The 27,202-nt window shown below is 32.7% G+C and overlaps 1 protein-coding gene across 1 annotated transcript; it reads left to right on the forward strand.

Moving 5' to 3' along the window:
• The first annotated feature begins 14,534 nt into the window (after window positions 1–14,534).
• Window positions 14,535–16,261, forward strand: LOC117685701 (uncharacterized). Its single transcript, XM_066079763.1, has 3 exons — window positions 14,535–14,982; window positions 15,240–15,665; window positions 15,863–16,261. The coding sequence occupies exons 1-3, from the start codon at window positions 14,812–14,814 to the stop codon at window positions 15,998–16,000; spliced, it is 735 nt and encodes a 244-aa protein (XP_065935835.1). The 5' UTR covers window positions 14,535–14,811; the 3' UTR covers window positions 16,001–16,261.
• The last annotated feature ends 10,941 nt before the right edge of the window (window positions 16,262–27,202 follow it).

A 27,202-nucleotide genomic window follows, 5' to 3' on the forward strand; every position in this document is an offset into this window, starting at 1 on the left:
GATCACAGAGGTCTGTTAATTTTTTAAAAATGAAATCAACATTATATACCAATAGAGATATCTGACTTTCTAGTATTCTTGCAGGTGAATAAATGCATTTTTTATTACAAAGTATATTTCATAATTTCAATAATAACAAAAATTGGGACAAGTCTACAATCTATGGGTAACTCTAATGTCTGCATTCCCTTTTAATTTATGTATATATTTTGACCATCATCAGCTGTATTTTGGTCCAGGGTATTTTAATCAAGGGTATTAATTCCGCTTTAATCTTTGTTGTCCCCACTGGCTTCCTGGTCACACAAGTCTGTTAATTTTTTTAAAAAATGAAATCAACATTATATACCAATAAAGATATCTGATTTTCTAGTATTCATACAAGTAAATATATGCATTTTTTATCTGTATGTTATACCAATAGAGATATCTGATTTTCTAGTATTCTTGCAGGTGAATACATGCATTTTTTTCTACAAAGTATATTTCATAATTTCAATAATAAAAAAATTGGGACAAGTCTACAATCTATGAGTAACTCTAATGTCTGCATTCCCTTTTAATTTATGTATATATTTTTACCATCATCAGCTGTATTTTGGTCCAGGGTATTAATTCTGCTTTAATCTATGTTGTCCCCACTGGCTTCCTGGTCACACAAGTCTGTTAATTTTTTAAAAATGAAATCAACAGTATATACCAATAAAGATATCTGTATTAATTTCTAGTATTCATACAGGTGAATACATGCATTTTTTATCTGTATGTTATTACAAAGTATATTTCATGTCTGCATTCCCTTTAATTTAGTTATATATTTTTACAATTATCAGCTGTATTTTGGTCCAGGGTATTAATTCCGTTTTCATCCCTGTTGTCCCCACAGTCTGTCTATCCGTCTGTCTGTCTGTATATCGGTCTGTCTGTAAACTTTTTACAATTTTGACTTCTTCTTCAGAACCATTGAATTCTTTTATGTCACAAGATGCTCAAAATTCGATGTAGGTTTATAATCCATATATAAATATAGGTTTTTAAGTCTTATTTTGTGAGGAACTGCAATGCTCAATATGTAATATTACTGTAACAAAAGTGGTGAATGATAAACATAAGAATATGCGGGGGAATTTGTTTTATATAGGATCTATTATACAATATTGTTCAGATCCATAAAGCTGATTTTATTATGTGTATTGTTGGTAAGGTGAGTGATGTGGCCATGGGCCCCTTGGTTTTGTTTTGTTTTTTTAATTTTTTTTAATTTTTTTTTTTTTTTGGGGGGGGGGGGGGGTCTTAAATATGGCTGTATAGTGAACATGTAAATTTTGAGGTCATTTGAGCCACTCTGGTAACCTATAAGAGTTTACATTTAACTTCATCTTGAAAACCTTTAATTTTATGACAGACCAGTTTAATGGCTTTGATACTCAGGTTAATCTGATGGAAGCGACTATACTCATACCCCAGTAACCATAGAAGAGAGTCCTACATCCAAAGCATCCGACTGCGAGTCCCTGACCGATACGACTTTACCATTATCCAATACATGTACTTCAACATCGTCCAGCGCTCCAAGCGTAACCAGTCCACGCAGATCATCTCGTTCTGTTAAAAAACCAGCCTATCTGGACGACTACGTAACTCCATAAATAAACTGTTGAAATGGAAGGGACAGATTTGTGCCTTTATGTTGTGTGTACCCACCTTTTGAACTGTTAAAGTTAACGATATAATAACTATAATTTTGAAGATATTGCATATACTGATATATATGTAAGTAGTTTTAATATGTTTTATTTACAGTTGATGATCTAGTCAAAATCATTGTGAAATTAACTTAAAGGGGGAGGAATGTAGTATTCCGGAATTGTCTTTGTCTTATCATGTTGGTTTTGTCTGTTATGTGTCATTGTATGTTTTCCGCCCTAATAAACTACATGTGTTTTGTGTGACTGATTTCTGACTAACCTTTTGGACAGAACACTTTTAATTTAAACAGGTGATTATATGCATTTTTTGTCTGTATGTTATAAAGTATATTTCACCCCTGCTGTCCCCACTGGCTTCCTGATCACAGAGGTCTGTTAATTTTTTAAAAATGAAATCAACATTATATACCAATAGAGATATCTGACTTTCTAGTATTCTTGCAGGTGAATAAATGCATTTTTTATTACAAAGTATATCTCATAATTTCAATAATAACAAAAATTGGGACAAGTCTACAATCTATGGGTAACTCTAATGTCTGCATTCCCTTTTAATTTATGTATATATTTTGACCATCATCAGCTGTATTTTGGTCCAGGGTATTTTAATCAAGGGTATTAATTCCGCTTTAATCTTTGTTGTCCCCACTGGCTTCCTGGTCACACAAGTCTGTTAATTTTTTTAAAAAATGAAATCAACATTATATACCAATAAAGATATCTGATTTTCTAGTATTCATACAAGTAAATACATGCATTTTTTATCTGTATGTTATACCAATAGAGATATCTGATTTTCTAGTATTCTTGCAGGTGAATACATGCATTTTTTTCTACAAAGTATATTTCATAATTTCAATAATAAAAAAATTGGGACAAGTCTACAATCTATGAGTAACTCTAATGTCTGCATTCCCTTTTAATTTATGTATATATTTTTACCATCATCAGCTGTATTTTGGTCCAGGGTATTAATTCTGCTTTAATCTATGTTGTCCCCACTGGCTTCCTGGTCACACAAGTCTGTTAATTTTTTAAAAATGAAATCAACAGTATATACCAATAAAGATATCTGTATTAATTTCTAGTATTCATACAGGTGAATACATGCATTTTTTATCTGTATGTTATTACAAAGTATATTTCATGTCTGCATTCCCTTTAATTTAGTTATATATTTTTACAATTATCAGCTGTATTTTGGTCCAGGGTATTAATTCCGTTTTCATCCCTGTTGTCCCCACAGTCTGTCTATCCGTCTGTCTGTCTGTATATCGGTCTGTCTGTAAACTTTTTACAATTTTGACTTCTTCTTCAGAACCATTGAATTCTTTTATGTCACAAGATGCTCAAAATTCGATGTAGGTTTATAATCCATATATAAATATAGGTTTTTAAGTCTTATTTTGTGAGGAACTGCAATGCTCAATATGTAATATTACTGTAACAAAAGTGGTGAATGATAAACATAAGAATATGCGGGGGAATTTGTTTTTATATAGGATCTATTATACAATATTGTTCAGATCCATAAAGCTGATTTTATTATGTGTATTGTTGGTAAGGTGAGTGATGTGGCCATGGGCCCCTTGGTTTTGTTTTGTTTTTTTAATTTTTTTTAATTTTTTTTTTTTTTTGGGGGGGGGGGGGGGTCTTAAATATGGCTGTATAGTGAACATGTAAATTTTGAGGTCATTTGAGCCACTCTGGTAACCTATAAGAGTTTACATTTAACTTCATCTTGAAAACCTTTAATTTTATGACAGACCAGTTTAATGGCTTTGATACTCAGGTTAATCTGATGGAAGCGACTATACTCATACCCCAGTAACCATAGAAGAGAGTCCTACATCCAAAGCATCCGACTGCGAGTCCCTGACCGATACGACTTTACCATTATCCAATACATGTACTTCAACATCGTCCAGCGCTCCAAGCGTAACCAGTCCACGCAGATCATCTCGTTCTGTTAAAAAACCAGCCTATCTGGACGACTACGTAACTCCATAAATAAACTGTTGAAATGGAAGGGACAGATTTGTGCCTTTATGTTGTGTGTACCCACCTTTTGAACTGTTAAAGTTAACGATATAATAACTATAATTTTGAAGATATTGCATATACTGATATATATGTAAGTAGTTTTAATATGTTTTATTTACAGTTGATGATCTAGTCAAAATCATTGTGAAATTAACTTAAAGGGGGAGGAATGTAGTATTCCGGAATTGTCTTTGTCTTATCATGTTGGTTTTGTCTGTTATGTGTCATTGTATGTTTTCCGCCCTAATAAACTACATGTGTTTTGTGTGACTGATTTCTGACTAACCTTTTGGACAGAACACTTTTAATTTAAACAGGTGATTATATGCATTTTTTGTCTGTATGTTATAAAGTATATTTCACCCCTGCTGTCCCCACTGGCTTCCTGATCACAGAGGTCTGTTAATTTTTAAAAATGAAATCAACATTATATACCAATAGAGATATCTGACTTTCTAGTATTCTTGCAGGTGAATAAATGCATTTTTTATTACAAAGTATATCTCATAATTTCAATAATAACAAAAATTGGGACAAGTCTACAATCTATGGGTAACTCTAATGTCTGCATTCCCTTTTAATTTATGTATATATTTTGACCATCATCAGCTGTATTTTGGTCCAGGGTATTTTAATCAAGGGTATTAATTCCGCTTTAATCTTTGTTGTCCCCACTGGCTTCCTGGTCACACAAGTCTGTTAATTTTTTTAAAAAATGAAATCAACATTATATACCAATAAAGATATCTGATTTTCTAGTATTCATACAAGTAAATACATGCATTTTTTATCTGTATGTTATACCAATAGAGATATCTGATTTTCTAGTATTCTTGCAGGTGAATACATGCATTTTTTTCTACAAAGTATATTTCATAATTTCAATAATAAAAAAATTGGGACAAGTCTACAATCTATGAGTAACTCTAATGTCTGCATTCCCTTTTAATTTATGTATATATTTTTACCATCATCAGCTGTATTTTGGTCCAGGGTATTAATTCTGCTTTAATCTATGTTGTCCCCACTGGCTTCCTGGTCACACAAGTCTGTTAATTTTTTAAAAATGAAATCAACAGTATATACCAATAAAGATATCTGTATTAATTTCTAGTATTCATACAGGTGAATACATGCATTTTTTATCTGTATGTTATTACAAAGTATATTTCATGTCTGCATTCCCTTTAATTTAGTTATATATTTTTACAATTATCAGCTGTATTTTGGTCCAGGGTATTAATTCCGTTTTCATCCCTGTTGTCCCCACAGTCTGTCTATCCGTCTGTCTGTCTGTATATCGGTCTGTCTGTAAACTTTTTACAATTTTGACTTCTTCTTCAGAACCATTGAATTCTTTTATGTCACAAGATGCTCAAAATTCGATGTAGGTTTATAATCCATATATAAATATAGGTTTTTAAGTCTTATTTTGTGAGGAACTGCAATGCTCAATATGTAATATTACTGTAACAAAAGTGGTGAATGATAAACATAAGAATATGCGGGGGAATTTGTTTTTATATAGGATCTATTATACAATATTGTTCAGATCCATAAAGCTGATTTTATTATGTGTATTGTTGGTAAGGTGAGTGATGTGGCCATGGGCCCCTTGGTTTTGTTTTGTTTTTTTAATTTTTTTTAATTTTTTTTTTTGGGGGGGGGGGGGGGGGGTCTTAAATATGGCTGTATAGTGAACATGTAAATTTTGAGGTCATTTGAGCCACTCTGGTAACCTATAAGAGTTTACATTTAACTTCATCTTGAAAACCTTTAATTTTATGACAGACCAGTTTAATGGCTTTGATACTCAGGTTAATCTGATGGAAGCGACTATACTCATACCCCAGTAACCATAGAAGAGAGTCCTACATCCAAAGCATCCGACTGCGAGTCCCTGACCGATACGACTTTACCATTATCCAATACATGTACTTCAACATCGTCCAGCGCTCCAAGCGTAACCAGTCCACGCAGATCATCTCGTTCTGTTAAAAAACCAGCCTATCTGGACGACTACGTAACTCCATAAATAAACTGTTGAAATGGAAGGGACAGATTTGTGCCTTTATGTTGTGTGTACCCACCTTTTGAACTGTTAAAGTTAACGATATAATAACTATAATTTTGAAGATATTGCATATACTGATATATATGTAAGTAGTTTTAATATGTTTTATTTACAGTTGATGATCTAGTCAAAATCATTGTGAAATTAACTTAAAGGGGGAGGAATGTAGTATTCCGGAATTGTCTTTGTCTTATCATGTTGGTTTTGTCTGTTATGTGTCATTGTATGTTTTCCGCCCTAATAAACTACATGTGTTTTGTGTGACTGATTTCTGACTAACCTTTTGGACAGAACACTTTTAATTTAAACAGGTGATTATATGCATTTTTTGTCTGTATGTTATAAAGTATATTTCACCCCTGCTGTCCCCACTGGCTTCCTGATCACAGAGGTCTGTTAATTTTTTAAAAATGAAATCAACATTATATACCAATAGAGATATCTGACTTTCTAGTATTCTTGCAGGTGAATAAATGCATTTTTTATTACAAAGTATATTTCATAATTTCAATAATAACAAAAATTGGGACAAGTCTACAATCTATGGGTAACTCTAATGTCTGCATTCCCTTTTAATTTATGTATATATTTTGACCATCATCAGCTGTATTTTGGTTCAGGGTATTTTAATCAAGGGTATTAATTCCGCTTAAATCTTTGTTGTCCCCACTGGCTTCCTGGTCACATAAGTCTGTTAATTTTTTTAAAAAATGAAATCAACATTATATACCAATAAAGATATCTGATTTTCTAGTATTCTTGCAGGTGAATACATGCATTTTTTATCTGTATGTTATACCAATAGAGATATCTGATTTTCTAGTATTCTTGCAGGTGAATACATGCATTTTTTTCTACAAAGTTTATTTCATAATTTCAATAATAAAAAAATTGGGACAAGTCTACAATCTATGAGTAACTCTAATGTCTGCATTCCCTTTTAATTAAGGTCTTCCGTTTCCAACGGAAGACCTTTCTATTATTGTGCTGGTTAAGATTATTCTTCTTTTTCTTTTTTTTTCTTCCTAGACGCGAACTTTGAGGCCTCATGTCGTGCTCATTTCTGAACGGTTTTTGCTCAAATTTTCAGGGCTAATGGACTTTACAAAACACTATCTTCATCAATTCATAAAAGTTAGAATTCCCTTTCCGGTAACGAGTTATTCCCCTTTTAAATTTTTTTAGGGCCTTTGGTTTCCAGACAAAGGCTCCGAGACTATGATAGCAGGGAATGGGAATCCAACGAATTTGAATAGCAGAGACATTGTAGTGGTGCACATTTGTTTTTGTTTTTAGATTACGTTTTTTATTTAGGAAAAGGTAGGGGGTCAAAAACAGGATTCCAAAAAGTGCAAAAATTTAGACATATTTTCCTTTATATCTTTTTAACGAAAAATATTTTGTAAAGACATGTAGAATAAAAGTTGTGCAGAATATCAAGGGCTTTCATTTAACACCAATAAAAAAAGGGCTGGCCCCTTAAATAAAGGGCCAATAGCCTCTAAAACTTTTTGCTTAATAACTCAAAATCGGTTAGGATTTTGATATGGCTGTCGCTGGAAAAGTTGCTTGTTGGGATCTCATAAAGGTCGTAACAATGTTATTTTGTAAGTGATTTGTGTAGTATGAGTGTAAAAATCTTTACATGTTGACATGTACCTGTTTTCATTTGACAAGTTAACGAAAGTCTTTGTGCGTACAACTGGCATAAAGTTGCCGCAGAAAGTATGCTGGTTTATACAGGAGGCATTAATTCATAAGAATTTTTGTTGTTGTTGGAGTATAAGCTTTTCCTTTAGGAGTTAAAGTCATTGTTGTTAAGTTCTTATAGTGCACAATCATTAAAAACGGCAATTGGAAAACAAAACATTCTTTTTCTTTTCTGGAAAACCACAAAATTTGGAATTAAAAAACTCTGTGCATTACATTTTAGTTATTAACTCCATGCATTTAAAATCTACCTTGAATCAGAGCTGCATGTGTGTGTGTGTACCATTACGTAAGCTCTCCCTTGCCCGCGGCCGAGAAAATCGGTTACCATGCTCTCGGCTGGACTACCTAGCGGTTATCTAATACACGAGAGTTGCGTCTCTCATATATGAGTTTATTTAGCCGCGAACTCAAGAATTGTTTTAGTTTTGATTACACAAAATCTTTTGTGGTTTAAACGAGTGGATGTCAAGTAAGAAATAGTTCATTTAATTAATAAAAGCAATGTCATTCTCTAAAGCAATAATAGACATAGATCAATTGTGGGGTTTAAGTTTAAAATATATAACTTCTATTTGATAGAGTAAGGTCATTATACTGCAACGTTTCTGTGCGTTGTACCTTTACGTAATCTATTCTTCGTCCACGGCCGAGGAGATCAGCCACGGCTGCATTACCTATCGGTAAGCGGTTATTTAATACACAAGATTCGCACACCGCGACTTACACTTACATGCATATGAACGTGTTTGAGTTAATATAGCCGTATATACAAGAACTGTTTTAATTTTCTGTTATAAAAGTTTGTCCTACTTGTATATATATTTAATTAAATATTTGAGTGTAAATGAATATTAATGAACGATATTACTCCAAATCGGAAAAATCGTTCGACATAAACTAATGGTTCGTTTGTTCAGGTAATTAAAGTACTTTAAAAACTGTACAATTAATGTTTTAAATCAACACCCCCCCCCCCCCCCTTCAAATATTAAACCTTTAAATGATGATCATCCCTCGCACATGGCTGAGGAGATTCGGCGCGAGTGGATAAGTGATCCGCCGTCGGTTCGTATTCTTCTACATGTACCTTATGACGCGTTTATGTTTCATATTTTGCACGGACACAACTATATTTTATTATGTTTTCAATTATTATATTGGTTTAAGACGAAAATATAAATTGATTTTACTTGTACAGTTGATTAAGCATTGATTTATTCGATAGCGTACAAGGTAGTTTAAACATGAAATCAAATTATAATCAAAGTTCCATGTTTGCGGTAGGGGCTAGCACGATAAAGGAATGCCCTGAATTGAGACATTCGATTATTATTTTAAAAAATATTCACATGAGTTTAAACAACTTTAGATTAGATTCTATCGGTCACATATTAATCACTTCGAATCTGTAGTTTCATTGTGGAAGCGAACTCATTGCTGCCCCCCCCCCCCCCCTTTCCTCCCACCCCGCTGACAGGTGCTCGCGCTGGATTTTTTTTGAATTGGAGAAAAGATAATAAGATCTGTCGAAAATCACTTTTGGTGGATTCTTCTTATGTGTAACATTTTGTTTCACTTTCCCACCCCTTTGTTTATTCGGCCAGTCTGTGTTAATTCAATTGCCGCATGCGACCGAGAATCTTGTGTCGCTTCAGCGCACACAGCTCAGAACATTTATAGCCCCAGGTCATCAATTGTTGTGTAATTGAGTAACAGTTGGAAGGGTGATTTTACTAGATAAAATAATAAAATCATAATATAATCTATTTGAATTGAGTACCATGCGTATAGATTCCCATAATAATAAAAAAAAATTATTTCCTCTCTATGTTTACATTTAATTTTGTTCAAATAATTAATAAATTTTCTATCATTTAAATTGTGTGCTTCATCAAATACTGATTCCGATTACCTTGAAGTCATTAATTTTCCATTGGATTTTGACAAAAGAGAGACGCCTGACCATCCAATGAAAACAAATACACAGAGTTTGATTGACAAGTTCAGCCAGGTGCAGGTCTCACCCGATGTCCGAGGTTATGTGTGCTGTTTGTACACAGCCGAATGGTCTCAGTAAGAGTTATCAGTAGGAGTTATCGATGTAAATAAATAATAAAAATACATGCCTATCAAAACATGATCGTGCAAGTTAAAGTTGATTTAGGTTTGTTCCAATAGAAATCATGTTTCACTAACTGTATTTAATATTTTTTATGTATAGCGAATTTTAATATTGTTTCAGTACTGAAACATCGCATGAAAACGTTAAATATACATTTACTCTGTAACTAGTCGTCTTTTAATACATATACCTGTCTTTTGTTTGTTAAAAATTCGTTCAATTTTGTTAAAGTAATGTAAAACACGGGCGCCATTTTGAAACAATTAACTTGTCAGAGAGTTCCGAATAAAATCTGATGAACATTTCACACGGTTCTCGCACGCTTTGCCCGAAACGCTAAACGGTTTACATGAAACTCTAAAAGGTTTACACGAAATGTTTCTCGCACGTAGGCCTCACGCTTTTTTGGTGTAGTAGTACGTTTTAGGGTCTGTAAATTTTGTCAGCACGCAATTCTAAACTTGCACATAGTCTTCAAAAAATTTAGAAATATTTTAATATAGAAGTTATCTTTGAGAAAAGTTTACGTGTTTTGTAGGCGGGTTTAGTTTAAAAAAGAAATACACTTCCTGACATGAATCACGAGTACATATTGTTTATAACAATGCTTGCTACCCTTTGAAAATTTAACTCGCCATTAAACATCTCATTTTTTAAAGCGCTCCAAGCGTAACCAGTCCACGCAGATCATCTCGTTCTGTTAAAAAACCAGCCTATCTGGACGACTACGTAACTCCATAAATAAACTGTTGAAATGGAAGGGACAGACTTGTGCCTTTATGTTGTGTGTACCCACCTTTTGAACTGTTAAAGTTAACGATATAATAACTATAATTTTGAAGATATTGCATATACTGATATATATGTAAGTAGTTTTAATATGTTTTATTTACAGTTGATGATCTAGTCAAAATCATTATGAAATTAACTTAAAAGGGGAGGGATGTAGCATTCCGGAATTGTCTTTGTCTTATCATGTTGGTTTTGTCTGTTATGTGTCATTGTATGTTTTCCGCCCTAAAAAACTACATGTGTTTTGTGTGACTGATTTCTGACTAACCTTTTGGACAGAACACTTTTAATTTAAACAGGTGATTATAAGCATTTTTTGTCTGTATGTTATAAATTTTTTTAAATTAATTTTTTAAAAATGAAATCAACAGTATATACCAATAAAGATATCTGTATTAATTTCTAGTATTCATACAGGTGAATACATGCATTTTTTATCTGTATGTTATTGCAAAGTATATTTCATGTCTGCATTCCCTTTAATTTAGTTATATATTTTTACAATTATCAGCTGTATTTTGGTCCAGGGTATTAATTCCGTTTTCATCCCTGTTGTCCCCACAGTCCGTCTATCCGTCTGTCTGTCTGTATATCGGTCTGTCTGTAAACTTTTTACAATTTTGACTTCTTCTTCAGAACCATTGAATTCTTTTATGTCACAAGATGCTCAAAATTCGATGTAGGTTTATAATCCATATATAAATATAGGTTTTTAAGTCTTATTTTGTGAGGAACTGCAATGCTCAATATGTAATATTACTGTAACAAAAGTGGTGAATGATAAACATAAGAATATGCGGGGGAATTTGTTTTTATATAGGATCTATTATACAATATTGTTCAGATCCATAAAGCTGATTTTATTATGTGTATTGTTGGTAAGGTGAGTGATGTGGCCATGGGCCCCTTGGTTTTGTTTTGTTTTTTTTATTTTTTGTTTTGTTTTTTTTTTTTTGGGGGGGGGGGGGGTCTTAAATATGGCTGTATAGTGAACATGTAAATTTGGAGGTCATTTGAGCCACTCTGGTAACCTATAAGAGTTTTACATTTAACTTCATCTTGAAAACCTTTAATTTTATGACAGACTAGTTTAATGGCTTTGATACTCAGTTGACTGTGAAGGCCTGTAGGCATCTTGTATTCTGGAACTATTTAATATAGACGACATTCTGCTTTTCTGACTTTAAGTGGTCAGGTCGCCAATGTGGTCTATGGGCCACTTCTTAGTTTTATGTAAATTTAGAATTGTTAAATTTTGAATTTTACTTCATTTTTTCTTTGGTCTATTTGATAGTGTTTCAGTGAATGATGAAAATGATGTAGACTAAAGACCATATCCTGAGAGGAAGAGAACAACCTAATGAGGAGGAAGTAGTGGGTTTTTTCCTGGTTGAAAATTAGCCTTCATGGATCTTATGTTGTTGAGTTTTTTGCTGCATTTAGATAGTTCTTGTTAAAACAATATTGGAATTAGCAAGTTAGAAAGCTTGTAGTTATGATTTTTGGGTGGTAAGTTTTACTGTGTTTTTGTTAAAGAGTATTTGGAACTTTTGTGCATATGACACTGCTCTACCATGCCAATAAGAATAACCCAACAGTCATTTTTGGGGCAATATTAGATTTTTATCAAAATCAAGGCAATAGATTTTTTGTTACAAAAAAAACTTCAGAATTTGTAAAATAGATGTGGTTTTTGGTACTATAACAAAATCAGATTGTACTGCTGTAGAAAGGGGTATATCTGTTAATTACCATTATAATACATTATGGTGCATGCTAGTGATGAACGGGGAAAACTTATTTGAGAATGATATTTTCAAAAGAGTTCAACATTTGGAATGGAGCAAATCAAATTTTGAAGATTATTACACTCATTTTAGAGTGTATTACAGTATGTCATTTTTTCTTGCTCCAATATTTTTATTTTTAGTCTAATTGGCTGTTGCGGGGATTTAATTCATGTGTCAAGTTTTGTATCAAAATGTTCAGTTTATTTTTTTTAATATTAGAACTGGATGATTCATGGAATGATTTAGGCATAGTAAATGTAATTTAATGTATATTTATGTATTTTTAATTTTATGTAAACTCTTTATTTACTAATTAGCTAAACATTCTAACATTTCCGTTGCAACAATTTTAAGAAAAGTAAGATAATTAAAATTTATAACATCCTTTTGAAATTTGTATAATCTTGTGAAGTAATGATTATCATCTGTTAAAATGTATCTAAATAGTTAAATTAGATCCTGCTGGCATGGGTAAATTGTATTTCATTTTTTATTTATTTCTTTTTGTCCCCCGCCGCAACGCGGTGCGGGGACATAGAAATGCCGGGCGTCCGTCCGTCCGTGTGTCCGTGTGTCCATGGGTCCGTGTGTCCGTGGGTCCGTGCATCCGTGGGTCCGTGCGTCCGTCCGTCACACTTTTTTGTAAGCGCTCTCATGCCTACAAATTTTGACGGATTTTCATTAAATTTATACCAAATGTTTATACCACTAATACCTTGGTCAAGTTCGAAAATCAGCATTGGTCGATACTTTTTGTTGGAGTTATGGGACTTTGAACACAATAATGACTCCGTTTTATCCAAAAATTGACCTTGTAAGCGCTCTCATGCCTACAAATTTTGACGGATTTTCATAAAATTTATACCAAATGTTTATATCACTAATACCTTAGTCAAGTTCGAAAATCAGCATTGGTCGATACTTTTTGTTGGCGTTATGGGACTTTGACCACAATAATGACTCCGTTTTATCCAAAAGTTGACCTTGTAAGCGCTCTCATGCCTACAAATTTTGACGGATTTTCATTAAATTTATACCAAATGTTTATACCACTAATACCTTGGTCAAGTTCGAAAATCAGCATTGGTCGATACTTTTTGTTGGAGTTATGGGACTTTGTGACCACAATAATGACTCCGTTTTATCCAAAAGTTGACCTTGTAAGCGCTCTCATGCCTACAAATTTTGGCGGATTTTCATTAAATTTATACCAAATGTTTATACTACTAATACCTTGGTCAAGTACGAAAATCAGCATTGGTCGATACTTTTTGTTGGAGTTATGGGACTTTGACCACAATAATGACTCCGTTTTATCCAAAAGTTGACCTTGTAAGCGCTCTCATGCCCACAAATTTTGACGGATTTTCATAAAATTTATACCAAATGTTTATATCACATATACCTTGGTCAAGTTCGAAAATCAGCATTGGTCGATACTTTTTGTTGGAGTTATGGGACTTTGTGACCACAATAATGACTCCGCTTTAAATAGCCTTGGTCGATAGACTTGATACTAGTATACTGTTTGACCGGCGGGGGACCCAGGAATTCTATTCTTGTTAAATTGATAACATCAGCGAATTATTTGATGGGTTTACAGATTCATTTCTTTTTCTATAGTAATTCATATAGTTCATTAATGCATGTTACAATTATGCATTACCTTTAAAAGATTCTCTGTTTCATTCATGTTAAATTGTACATGTTGGGTTATATTTTTCAAAAGAAATAATTTTGTTGCAATTAGTTTAAAATTTGGTGGGTTTTTTTCAAATTATTTGAAGTAAGATATTTTTGCGATTTTTCTTCTCAAATAATCATGTGTTATTTTCATATTCCTCTTCATGCCAAGAAATCCTTAGCAGTCTGAATATTATGAAAACCAATGAAACCGAATTACAGACTAATTACTCTCAAGATAACCAGCGACCGCAGTGGTCTACACCAGAGAAAACATTTACTGTTATGTTTTCGCCGACTCTCAGGCCGCGTTATCTGGAACTTTACATCTATCTTTGTGCGTTAGTTACAAGAACCTTTCTCAATTTCTTAATATCATATTTTTATTTTGAAAATTTTTATTCATACACTGTATCCATATCGCCGCCATTTATTTACATATCACATGGAAACATAATCGTGAAGAATAAAATAAAAAGACCTATATGTTTGATTTTCAAAAGATTTTTATCAGAAATAAAAGAGTACTGTAAAGAAATGTTTTTTTAAAGCAAATGTTGGGATAAAAAAAGTATTTTTTCTTTCTGCGTGTGGATCGAAATCTAATTAACGGACGCGCAGAGATCACAGGCAATACTTACCTGTTTTTCCTTTTGTATCTCCTTTTTTTTTAAAAAAATTGTTTCTTACTGTAAAAACAAATATGTACTAAAATTATATTGATATACATCGTATTTATGAATTCTTTAAAATTCCAACGCTATCAAATCTGCCTTATCAATTAAGGTCCGCTGGTCATTTTCCGTAATTTTAGCGATCTAAAGAATTGGTGGGGAATTACAAACAGCATGTAGGGGTGTTTCAACGGTTCAATATAGTTTTAAAATGAATTTTAGCGTAGATTATATAATCAATCATCTAACTCCGAAACGTACACAAGTGTTACAAGATCTACAGCTTGATGAATTGCCTGTCGAGAATATCCAAGCCGTACACACTGATGTTAATTCCAGAGCATTTTTGGACCTGCGCCCATCTCAAAATCAACAAAATCAGGTAAAAGTAAAATACACGATTATGTGGTTTGATTATAAGTTTCTTCATTTCATTATTGAAATAATTTTCAAATTACCTGTAAAAGACATCCTCATTATCTGATTAAAGGGGGATTTAGTATATATTTAGTAAATTAAATAATATATGGTGGCTGATCATGTATAATCAATGTCTGAGATGGTATATGATAGCTCTGCAAATTATGGAAAAGAACTAATTTTAGCAAATTATTTTAATATAAACTTTTTTATTAACAGAAAAAGACAATTAGAGAAACACAAAGAAGACCAGTGAAATCTTTTGAAAATCTTAAGTGTACTGCAAGGAGATTGAGAAGAAGGAAATATGAAAAAGCATTTAGAAATGCAACAACTGAAGTTCACAATGACATAAAGTCAGTTAAAGTTACTCTGCAGTTGGAAAGTGGGACAACAATGACATTCTATCCTCGTCAAGGATCAGATGAAGATAATTCTGTGCTTGAAGATGACAATTTGAAACAGCAGAAAGACCTAAAGCTGATTCAATCGGTCATTCACATCAAGGATAAATACAGAATTTCAGATGAAGCTTTCCACGAGCTACACATGCTCGGAGCAAGCATTCCGAGCAAAAACAACATTGTTTTGGAGAAGAAGAGGCTGAATTCTACTCTTGAGCTGTACACCAATCCATCTCCTAACGTAAGGAAATCAGAGAAGAATTATTTTAAATTGTACTTTAATAGAAATGTATTTTCCAGATCTTCTTAAAAAAAATATTTCAATAATATAGATACATGTACTTTAATGAAAATATATATTCCAGATCCTCAGGAGATGAAATGATCCAGGATTGGTTATTGAATTTTTAAACCTATAAACTTTCAATGTATTTACAGATTGACTGCACCAGAAGAAAGGCAAGAGATATATTGGAGTATGTCATGTCCTATTCCAAAAATGAAAAATATTTGGAAAACGACACACTTTTATTACGTTTTGCCTGTGATGGGGCCAAAATTTCAAAAAAACATTAACTGTGTAAAAGGAGTATTTAAGATACTCATACCAAGGAATTCCCTTCCGGAAGATGTCAAAGGCATTAGCATGTCACCAGAAGATGAATTTACATTATTTTTTTACATTAATATATTTAGTTTCTTGCTTCAATTCTACCAGTATACACCAAATCTAATAATTTAGTTATTATTATTAAAATATATTTTACATTATATTATACATTTAATACTTTTAGGTGATGAAAGCAGACCAGTGCTTGAAAATTTGGTGACAGCCACATTTCAAGAAATGAAATTTTTACAAGAAAATTGACTTGAATTCAATGGCAGACTAATTTCTATTAAATGGTAAATTATCTATTAATTTGAATTTTCTTTTAATATTAACATGAGGAACAGTTGCTAATGAGAGTTTTTTGTAACATTGTCCATAATTTGCTGTTTCAAAGTCGTGTTTTATCTGATTTTTCTGACTTGTTCTTTCCTTTTATATTTACGGACATTTATTGCAAATAAAAAAAAAGAATGACTAAGAAAGTTCGATGAGTAGGTACGGTTTTGGGGTTAAGCTTCGTCACAGTCACAAAGAATTTTACAACTCTCCAGTAGGATTCACAGACTGTAAATCACACACCATGTATAAAATACAAATCACTACCTTTTCTACTGTTGTAGAAATATTTAGAAGCTTCAGTAACGTTTTTAAGTGACGAAAAAGGCAATTTTTGCGGAGCGCTATAAAGACGTTAGGCTATTACCATCACGTGACCGGAATCGCGAACTATTGAACTAAACGAAATAAAAAAAATAAAATATTAGACAATAAAATATACCGCTATAGATTTATACTAATTAATTAATTATTTAAATTTTTACTGTAATTCACTATTCGATATTTCAATGAATTGCCAAGATATTAAATATCCTTGAAACCCAATACCCTACAGATAACTACTATTTTTGGTTGTTGTTTTTTTTTACCTGAGGGTACATGGTATTTTTTTAATAAAAAAGTTATATTCATTACCTGTTGTAAATATGAGAGAGAGAGAGACTTTTATTGTAATTCACTATTCGAATGCATTGATCAAAATCTGATATATCCTTAGTGTAATAACCTACAGATAGCTGCTCATTTGTTGGATTTTTTTTACCTGAGAGTATGAGAGTACTTTTTAACTAAAAAAAGTTATTTTGTCCATTATCTCTTGTAAATATGAGAGAGAGAGAGAGAGAGAGAGAGAGAGAGAGAGAGAGAGAGAGAGCGAGAGTTATACCTCTTGCATTGTAAAGTAAGCGGTTAGCTTGCACACAAAACGTACACACATTTAAAAAAAAAATAGATCAACATACCTCACATTGTTTTCGTGTACTTTCTCATGGTTTGTCGTACGATCGAATATCAAATGGCAAAATCCACACTGAAACATTTTGTTCAAAGCTTATCAGAGTTTGATTTTTAAAAAAAATCGTTCCAAAAATGCCATGCAGACACGAAGTAAATTAAATTCATACTACAAGGAAAGAAAATAAACTTGAACTTATTGCAGAAAATCTAATTTTTTCGTTGGTTATTACCTTTGGCGACTGAAAAACATTTCAAATTGTTCATATTGATTGGATTTTTAATTAAGTTGGCGTATTCAATTATTCATTCCATTCAAAAATATCGATTTTCCCCTTGACTCTGTCATTGTTTTTAAATTTTTAAGCTAATTATCAAAAATGTGTCTTTGCAAAATCGTTTAAATATTGACCATGCCTTTATATCTTGAGTTTTTTTAATATAATGATCTTTTCAGTTCTACTCAATAGACTGTCCTTTACGTCGTTCAGATAATTGTTTGACAAACAGGAGATAAATACCGATACTAAATGGTCTTAAATGTTTTCTCTTTGATTACTTGGACCAGTTTCTTTCGACAAACTTGTATACCATTTTTGATTTTCTCAACCATCGTTTCATTTTTCAGCTGATCAAATTGCCTCAGGCATCTTTTTTTTTTTTTGCTTGAAACTTTTATACAGGTTTTGAGACGTTAAGAAATATAAACATTTTTTTTTAAATTTCTAAAATTATAATATAGTTACCAACAAAAAAGAAAGAAAGAAATCAGCAAAAAAAAAAATGCAGATATTTCTTTCGTCTCATCATATAGGAAAACAGTGGGGAAAAACACCAAGCAAGTTTAAAAGTTTTGTTATCGGGTTTAATCAGATGATTAAGATTACAAGGCAATCAGCTCGTCCCTGAGGTAGGGGTCCTTCCTCGGAGAGATCACCGGCATGGACAGAGTCCGGCGACAGGAGCGGGGGGATACCGGTTCCTTTTTGATGGCGTGGTGGAGTTCCTGTGCCGCGGCCAGGGTGCAGTGGCAGGAATGGGGAGTCACCGGCTCCTTCTTAATGGCGGTCAGTGTGGCCGCTTCAACTTCCTGCGTAGCGGCCAGGGTCCGGCGGTATGAATGGTCTAGATCTGCCCTTGCAACTTCACGTGGCGCAGCCGTAATGGTGTCCCCCCCCCCCCCTCCACAAAATGTAGTTGCGGTATCTCCTGAAGAGATACCGCAGCAAAATGCCCAGGCCGATCAAGCTGGCCATGATTATGGCCGTAATGGCAATACTAAAGGCTTCATTCACTAAAAAATTGTAAAAAATACATTACTTCACTGTGATAAGAATGTAAATCATTTTAAGTCATATCAATGACCCCCATTAAAAATTATATTAAAAAATATTAGTTCATTTCGATGAAAATGTTTAATTATTCATGTCTTATTTTTTAATTTTCATCAAACGTCAAATGACCCCCATTAAAAATTATATTAAAAAATATTAGTTCATTTCGATGAAAATGTTTAATTATTCATGTCTTATTTTTAAATTTTCATCAAACGTCATACTTCATAAAATAAAAATGATTTTAACTTGTAAAAGGTTTTTAGCAATAAAATTACTTACTTGTCTAATTTCCATGCACAGCTCATGCAAAAAAAAAGCAACAAACAAAACAACAACAACGACAACAAAAAAAACAAACAAACAAAAAACAACTACAACATGCATGCAGTCATATTTTTTAAAATAATTTTTTATTTGCGTGTCATTTCAAACATCATTACTTCATCGGTATCATCATTTTCACAATCACTGACGTGCTGAGTTACATGTATGTGTTTTCGCCTACGATTAAACTTTCTTTTAATGATATATATAATAAAACATGCCAATATTAAAAGAGGTACACAAAATAAAATGTAAAGCAGTTGGTCGTGATTCGTACCGAGGGTCTGTGTTTTTCGTTCCGATGGTGACGATGCGAGTTTGTATGTCAGCAGTCGTCAAGTCTGTCAAATTGTAATTTGAGCAATATGTTTTCATGCACAATAATCTCTCTTACCATAAAGTGTTTTATGTAAAATTTTCCCTTCCAGCTTTTGCACGGATGTGTTAATTTGGAATTTTTAATTAGATTGTATTGAATAGAGTTTTGTCATGTCTTTTTCTACTTTTAAAAACTTGTGAGAAATCAAGTTATATTTTATATACAATATTTTATATACACTATCAATATGACTGAAAAGCTAATACCGGTAATAATCGATTTCTTTATGTAAAGCTCATTTTCATTTGTTAACTCTTAGACGTAATATAAGTTTTTAACATTGAGTAATTGTAGAACTAATGTATTTGTAGCAGATGCTATGTTTTTTTCTTTTTAAGCAAGTTGATACATGCATATGCTGTTTCTTTTTAGACTAAGTGAAAAAAATCTTTATTTAATTTTATGACTTTGATAAGAAACCAAGTTTTTTTATTTTTAAAAACAATGAATACCCCTGCAACGTAAGCTAGTCAAGAAAGAATTTCTCATGAAATGTAGTCATAACCATGTATTTTTTTTGTTTACATTTAGTTGTTGTTTTGAGTATTGTAGCAGATTTCATTATTGCAATGTTCTGATTTAATATTTTGTTATACTGAATGTCTTTTTTAAAATTTTTAAGAAAATTTTACTGCTTTTATATAGGAATATCGTGAATTCTACAGCGAACCGTACGCGCATAATTTTCGCGCATGTAACATTTTTTAATGTTACCCGTTGCCAAGTGCGTTGCTAACGCTGAGGGTAATATAAAATATTATTAACTGCGTCTTAACCAATCAGATTTCAGTATTTAACATGAAAGTATAACAACATTTTATAGGATGAAATGATATTAAAGCTGAACATGACTCGTAATGGGGATTGTCCCCCATATATATCTTTCTTTGCTGATATCTATACAACACGTTACATTTTAAAATAGTTCGATGTTTCACCCGTGTGGACGTGTACATCCTGCTGCATCGCTATGTTAGTATCAAATTTTACATATTTTTCAAAGCTAGAAGAATGCTTACCTCAAATGTCCAGGTGAATGCATTATTTACAAACTTAATATACACATAAAACAACAAATAACTGCGCAAAACCTATTACCAAGAAAGGAATACAACACTTTGTGCACAACTTTTAGGTGCAATTGGGTGATACAAAATTGAAGGCTTTGTATACATGTGTGATAGTGTTCATTTACGTGCAGTGTCGAGATTTTGATGCTAAAACTATTTTTTTTCATATTCAAACGTTCATGAATCATATCTGCAATGCCCTTAAACTAAAGAAGGCAATATTCTTTATATTTGTACTTCGCCCATTCCATTGTTGAAAATTAAATGCGAGTCGACTCTCAGGCCCTTCAAGCCTTTGATTTTTCTTTATTGTGTACATATTCTCAAGTTTCCAATATCCTTGCGGCAAACAAAGAGTTCAAGCATATCGAATCCAAACTAACACCATCGAGTGAACTTGGTGCTATTATTAGATCTTGGAAAATGGCGAAGATGTCGAAAAAAGCACATATTAAAACAAGAAGTAATCAGGCCTCTATTTATTCATTAATCACCAATTAATAAACTCAGTTTGAAAATGTCTCAAGAATAAGCTAAGTCCTTTAATCGATAACCATGTGTGCCCCTTTGCTGAGATCGATATCAAAGTTAACTGTGCTCACTGCGGGTGCAAGTGGTTTTTTGAAGTTTGAGCGGATAAACGACATTTTATATCTACTAATAAAGTTAAGATGTTTAATAATTGGAAAAAGAATTTTGCTTTGAAATAAACATGCATAGCGGGAAGCATGGTGGCACTGTGTGATGCATGGTGGGGGGATTTTCAATGCATGGTGGTACCGTCATGCAAAAATGGCCTGGGGAAAACACAGGTGAAAGGGACTTTTATGTATTGCAACTATTAGAATCAACGTTATTTCTTATTCCCTAACGATACAATGGGTAAATCCGAGGTTATTCACACATGTGTTTTCAGCTGTACTGTCTCTTTAAATATAGCATAGGAAGGACAGTTAAAACTTTCTAAATACTCTAATTTTTCGCAGTTGAATTAAATCAACCCTCCTATGCAATTACTCTGGCAAACCGGAAGTAAAACAGTGTTTGGACCTAAGCACAAATCTTCACCGCTGACAGGACTTGGTTCTCGAAAATAAACGATAAATTCGATGTTATGTATTCTGAAGCATTGTTCTTTAAGAAAACTTATTTATAGATACCTTGAAAATAGTAAGATTTTAAATGATATAAACAACTTAAAGTTTTTTTGGAGTCATATATATTACAATGCCAGACATTTACCAGATGCTTGTCTGTCTTTTAAAATCCCCAACAAGCTGAGAGTCTCTCTATTGCTTGTCGTAGATTAACGGAGACAGCCGAGCCTCTGGTTAAACGAGACAAGGGTTCAATTTTACTTGGATCAATACTATTTGTCAGAAATTTTTCGATTACTGATACGTAGTTTGATGGAAAAAATGTTATCTTTATACCCCCCGCAAACAAAGTTTGGGGGGTATATAGGAATCACCTTGTCCGTCCGTCCGTCCGTCTGTCTGTCTGTCTGTCCGTCTGTCTGTGCAAAATTCGTGTCCGGTCCATATCTTTCTTACCAAGGAACATTGGAAGCCCCCACTGCACACAAAGATTGCTTATGACCTGAGGGTGTGTCATGACCTTGACCCAAGGTCATCTGGGTAAGGTCAAGGTCACTGGCAGAAAAAGTGCATGAATCCTGTCCGGTCAATAACTTTTTTATGGAGGAACATTGGAAGCCCCCACTGCACACAAAGATTGCTTATGACCTGAGGGTGTGTCATGACCTTGACCCAAGGTCATCTGGGTAAGGCAAGGTCACTGGCAGGAAAAGTGCATGAATCCTGTCCGGTCAATAACTTTTTTTTATGGAGGAACATTTGCACAAGTTCAAAGTCAATAAAAAATTAATAATTACAGTGTTCACCATATTTTTTGCATAAATAGTTCATAAAAGGAAAATGATTCGAACTTAAAACTTAAAGATTGCATGTGACCTAAAAATATGTCCTGACCTATTACTTTTCATTAGTAAATTTATGATTGAATCATTCATTGTTTGCTTCAATTTTAAAATCATTAGGTTGCCATAAGAATCAAAGGTTCATTTAATTTTTTTTTCTGGGGAAAATCTTCCACATAAATAGATTAGTTGTTTTTCATCGGGTTCGAATTCATGCCATTTTCATCGGGTTCGAAAATAAGTATTTGGAGATCGGGTGCGAAATTCAAAGATTGTCGTCTGCGGATTCAAAGGAAAGAGGTAAAAAATTGAAACTTCTAACCTGTTTTCATCTATTTAAGTATGTTTATGTTGAATTTGTTGTAAGTAAAGTATTTGATACTCATGAAAGCAATTTTATCGCCGTTTTCTGCACAAGTTCGCCGATGTGAGTGTCATTGCAACGTTTTGCATTCAATGTTAAACGCGAACATACTATATAATAACATAGTAAGCAGGATTTTATTTTTTTTTCATATGTTTATTTGTAACTGTGTATATATAAATTGTTTTCAGTTTTACCACAAGATTTTGGAATTGGCGGTGTTTTTCTTCGGGTGAGTATTGCTTTAAATACAATAGTAGAGCTTACGTGGTATGTTTCTGCTAGGCATAAGGGAAACTGCCCAACCACGTATGCATTAAAAAAATTCTTGACTTGCACAAATTTAGGAAATACATTTTCTTGTACTAAATCCTTTAATTACACGAAAACAATTTTGCCAATTCTGGCCTGGAGATCATGCAATTTCAGCCTTTTCAGTAAATGACATTTGAAGGGGGTAATAAAACTAATTTCACTGGCTGCAAATAAACATATTTATAATACACAGCCATTTTATAGAGTGCTTCAAATTTAAAAACTATGTTGTGTAATTGGATGTCGTAATTAACATCAGGAAATGTTCCTTTCAATTTAGCATAAAATCGTTTCTCTACGTGAGAAATTTTCTTTGTAGTATGGATGAAATTAAATCTTCAACGCTCCAGATTACTGGGATATTTGCAAGACTTCAATGTAAACAATATACACCTGAAAATGCAATGAGGGAAGTTCTACGTAGAACTGAACAAATTGATGCAAATGCTGAAAAAATGAACATTACTATATTAGACACAAGGAAGAAACTTGCACATGTTTCTTCGCAAAACTTCCAATTAAAACAAGAAATTTCTAAACTGAAGGCAGAACTTTTAAAACTAAAAAAGAAAATGAAAATCTTTCAAAAGACTTGTCATCTTTTGTAAACGAAACATTTGATGACAATTCTGATGATGATCTACCAGTGCTTCAATCATCTTCAGACACTATTACTCCAGGCACACCGTTGCTTCAATCAACACCAAACACAACCCTTTCAAATCCCCCTAGTACACCCACAAATGCAACAGCGGAAAATCCAACCGAGACATCGCAAGATTGAGCTTCCCACCCTTTGCAGTCTTAAAATCTCTCCCATCAGAACTTTGCGTACTTTGTCTGCATAAGAACTTTTTGAAAAATTTCATTTTTAATTTTTTTTAGTTCATGTCTATTAGGTCTAACGGCCAGATCTGAATTTCATTTTTAAAAAAATGTGAATTATTATCTTTCAAGGTCATTACCTGAATGTGTATCAAGAAATAATGAAGGATTTTTTGGTTATTTCTACAACATTACAATTTTGATGTTTTTCTTTATGCCTATTATATTGAGGAGGTATCTTAATGTAATAAATGATATATAAATAAAGATGTATTGTTTTGAAACCCTTTTTTCGTTTGCTCGTAATAAAATAAGGATAAATAGAATCTACATTACAAAAAAAAAGATAAATAACATTAGGCCCAAACAAATTCCTGAAGCAGACTAACCAATGTATTGTACGTTTGTTATCAAAAACATTTACATGTATTTATTTGCTATAGATTTGAAGAAAAAAATGTTGTATTTACAGTTCCAAGTTTCAGTGATCACACTACAAATTCATTATGTAATGTATTGTCCAACACATTTCATTAATAACAATTTCGATATTAAATCACACAAATGCTGAAAATTATATAAATATAAGCAATAAGGAAACATTCTTGAATATTATGAGGAGATCAGATGTGATCAAATCATATAGGTCTTTGGGATTTACTGGATTTTATCATACTTGTCCGATTTTGATCATCTCATAATGCTTAAAGAATAGAATGACTCCTTATTCCTATAGATTTAATCATAAAAAAATAGATTTCAAATTATTGGTAATAACCTTGTATGTTACTCTTTTTTTGTGGCAGACTAAACATGAATAGAGAAAAGAATAAGAAGACTACAGAAAAAAAACCCATAGATCACAGTATTTTCATTTCTCTCAAGGTTATCTTCTTTTGTCAATAAGCAATGTTAATTTGAAAAAAAGATTATCTAAAAATATTGTGATGATGTGATGAATTAATAAACTTTAAAACTAATTCATATATTATGGGTCTCTTCAGAGATTTTACCTGAAAGGATTATGACAATATTTGTAAACATATATATATTTATATATATAAATATCTAATCATTCCATCTTGAAGTGACACAAATTGATCTGGGTATTATTTCTTTTTTGCAGGCTAAGTATGAATAGGAGGAAAAAAGAAGAAGAAAGGCTGAGGAAAAGAACAGAAAGATTATCTCTGAACAACAATTTGTTTAGTATAGATCCTTCAACAGAATCATGTTTAATAAACCATGATAAAAAACCATCAAGTGACCATGTCAAAGTATTCACACAGGATGTTCCACAATGGATGGATTCATACTTTAAAGATCAAAGTGTTAAGGAACAAAATCACTTAAAAAATACAACAATTACATTAACAACTGAAGTAGGAAATTCTGAGCAACCAAAAAAATCCTGTTCAACTCAGCACATTACTATCCAGAATGCAAGAAGAATGCAAATCAAAAGACTTGACCCTGAATATCGTAATAAGGAAAGACTTAGTGATATTTTGAATAAAAGGAAACAGAGACAGGATGCTGATAAAAGACAGGACGAAAGGTTCAGAGATGCTAAAGCAAAAAGAAAAAAAAGAAATGATCCTCTCATTTTAAAAACTGAACAGGCCAAAAACACTCAATCAAGAAAAAAGAAGCGTAAAGATCCTGAAATAAGACAGGAGGAACAGTTGAGAGATACTATATCTAGGAAAAGAAAGCGTAAAGACCTTCAGATAAGACAGGAGGAACAGTTGAGAGATACTATATCTAGGAAAAGAAAGCGTAAAGACCTTCAGATAAGACAGGAGGAACAGTTGAGAGATACTATATCTAGGAAAAGAAAGCGTAAAGACCTTCAGATAAGACAGGAGGAACAGTTGAGAGATACTACAGGTAGAAGCGAAAAAAGAAAAAATTCTCAGATATCAAAGGAAGAACAAGTAAAGAACACTAAATACAGGAGGAAGAAGCGTAAAGATCCTGAAATAAGACAGGAGGAACAGTTGAGAGATACTACAGGTAGAAGAGAAAAAAGAAAAAATCCTAAGGTATCAAAGGAAGAACAAGAAAAGAATACTAAATACAGGAAAAGGAAACGTAAAGATCCTAAAATAAGACAAGAGGAACAGTTGAGAAATACTTATGCTAAAAGAAAAATCAAAGTACTGAAAGTACTGAAAAGCTCTAACCTAGCTTGGTTCAAAGAAAATTTACTGTGTGCAAGCGTAGGCGGAAATGAGCCTTATTGAAATTTTGGTTTATGTTTAATGAATATCAATTTAAAGTATCGAAGGCCAGATTTCTTTAAATATATGTTACTTTCTTAAGATGATGTGAATTACAAGCTGGACTTGTATATGGATACTTGCCTGAAAAAAGATATGTTAAAATCACAAATTATACCTTTTGAACAGTAATTTTTCACAGTTTTTGACATTTTCTTGCAAAGAATCGATTTTATTTTTCTATATTTTAGCTTCTGAATACGCACTATATTTTTTCATCACTGCGTAGCATCCCGTGCTGATGTACGTAAGCCCCGCAAACCAATCGTATCTACTCGGCCATTTCCGTCACCCAGATAACTGGTTCCCTTTACCTCTAACCAGTTTAAATGATGTATATTTCTGTTCATAGAGGGCAGTTATTCCTTGCACCGGAAATAGAAGTCTAACGACAATAAAGCGCTGAGCTATGCTTAGCGCTTTAAAAAGACAAGATCCTAACGTAAGAGAGGTTGAACGGTCAAGAGAAACGGTGGCAAGGAGAAATAAAAGAGCTCCTCCAATTTTAGAAAATAATGCAATCACTCTTTTCCACCAGAAAATTTTTGAAGGTCCTTCATTTATTTGTGTTTCATGTCAAAGACTATTATATCAATCTTCAGTCTCTCGTCTCAACATGGAAAACTATGTGAATATTCAAGAGGACTTATTGTCATCATGTATAACTTCAATAAAATCACATGATGGACTTCAGTACATATGTAGCTGCTGTAAGTCTTCTATTCTTAAAGGTACTATTCCAAGCATTTCAGTTGCCAATGGACTGGAACTTGATGAAATTCCAAATGAGTTGAAAGATTTAAATTTTCCCGAAGAATTCCATTTATGAAGTTGGTTGCTTTACCAAGGGGAAAACAAAAATCTGTACACGGTTGTGTTGTGAATATTCCCATAGAAATACAGCAGTCTTTATCTGTACTTCCTAGAGTCCCATCATCAGATTCCTTTATTACAGTTAAACTGAAAAGAAAGATCAAATACAGGGGCCATGTTTTCATGCAAAATATTAGACCCAGGAAAATTGAAAATGCACTACATAA

This window comes from Magallana gigas, chromosome 1 (genome assembly GCF_963853765.1).
Source record: "Magallana gigas chromosome 1, xbMagGiga1.1, whole genome shotgun sequence".
NCBI classification, from domain to species: Eukaryota; Metazoa; Mollusca; class Bivalvia; order Ostreida; family Ostreidae; genus Magallana; species Magallana gigas.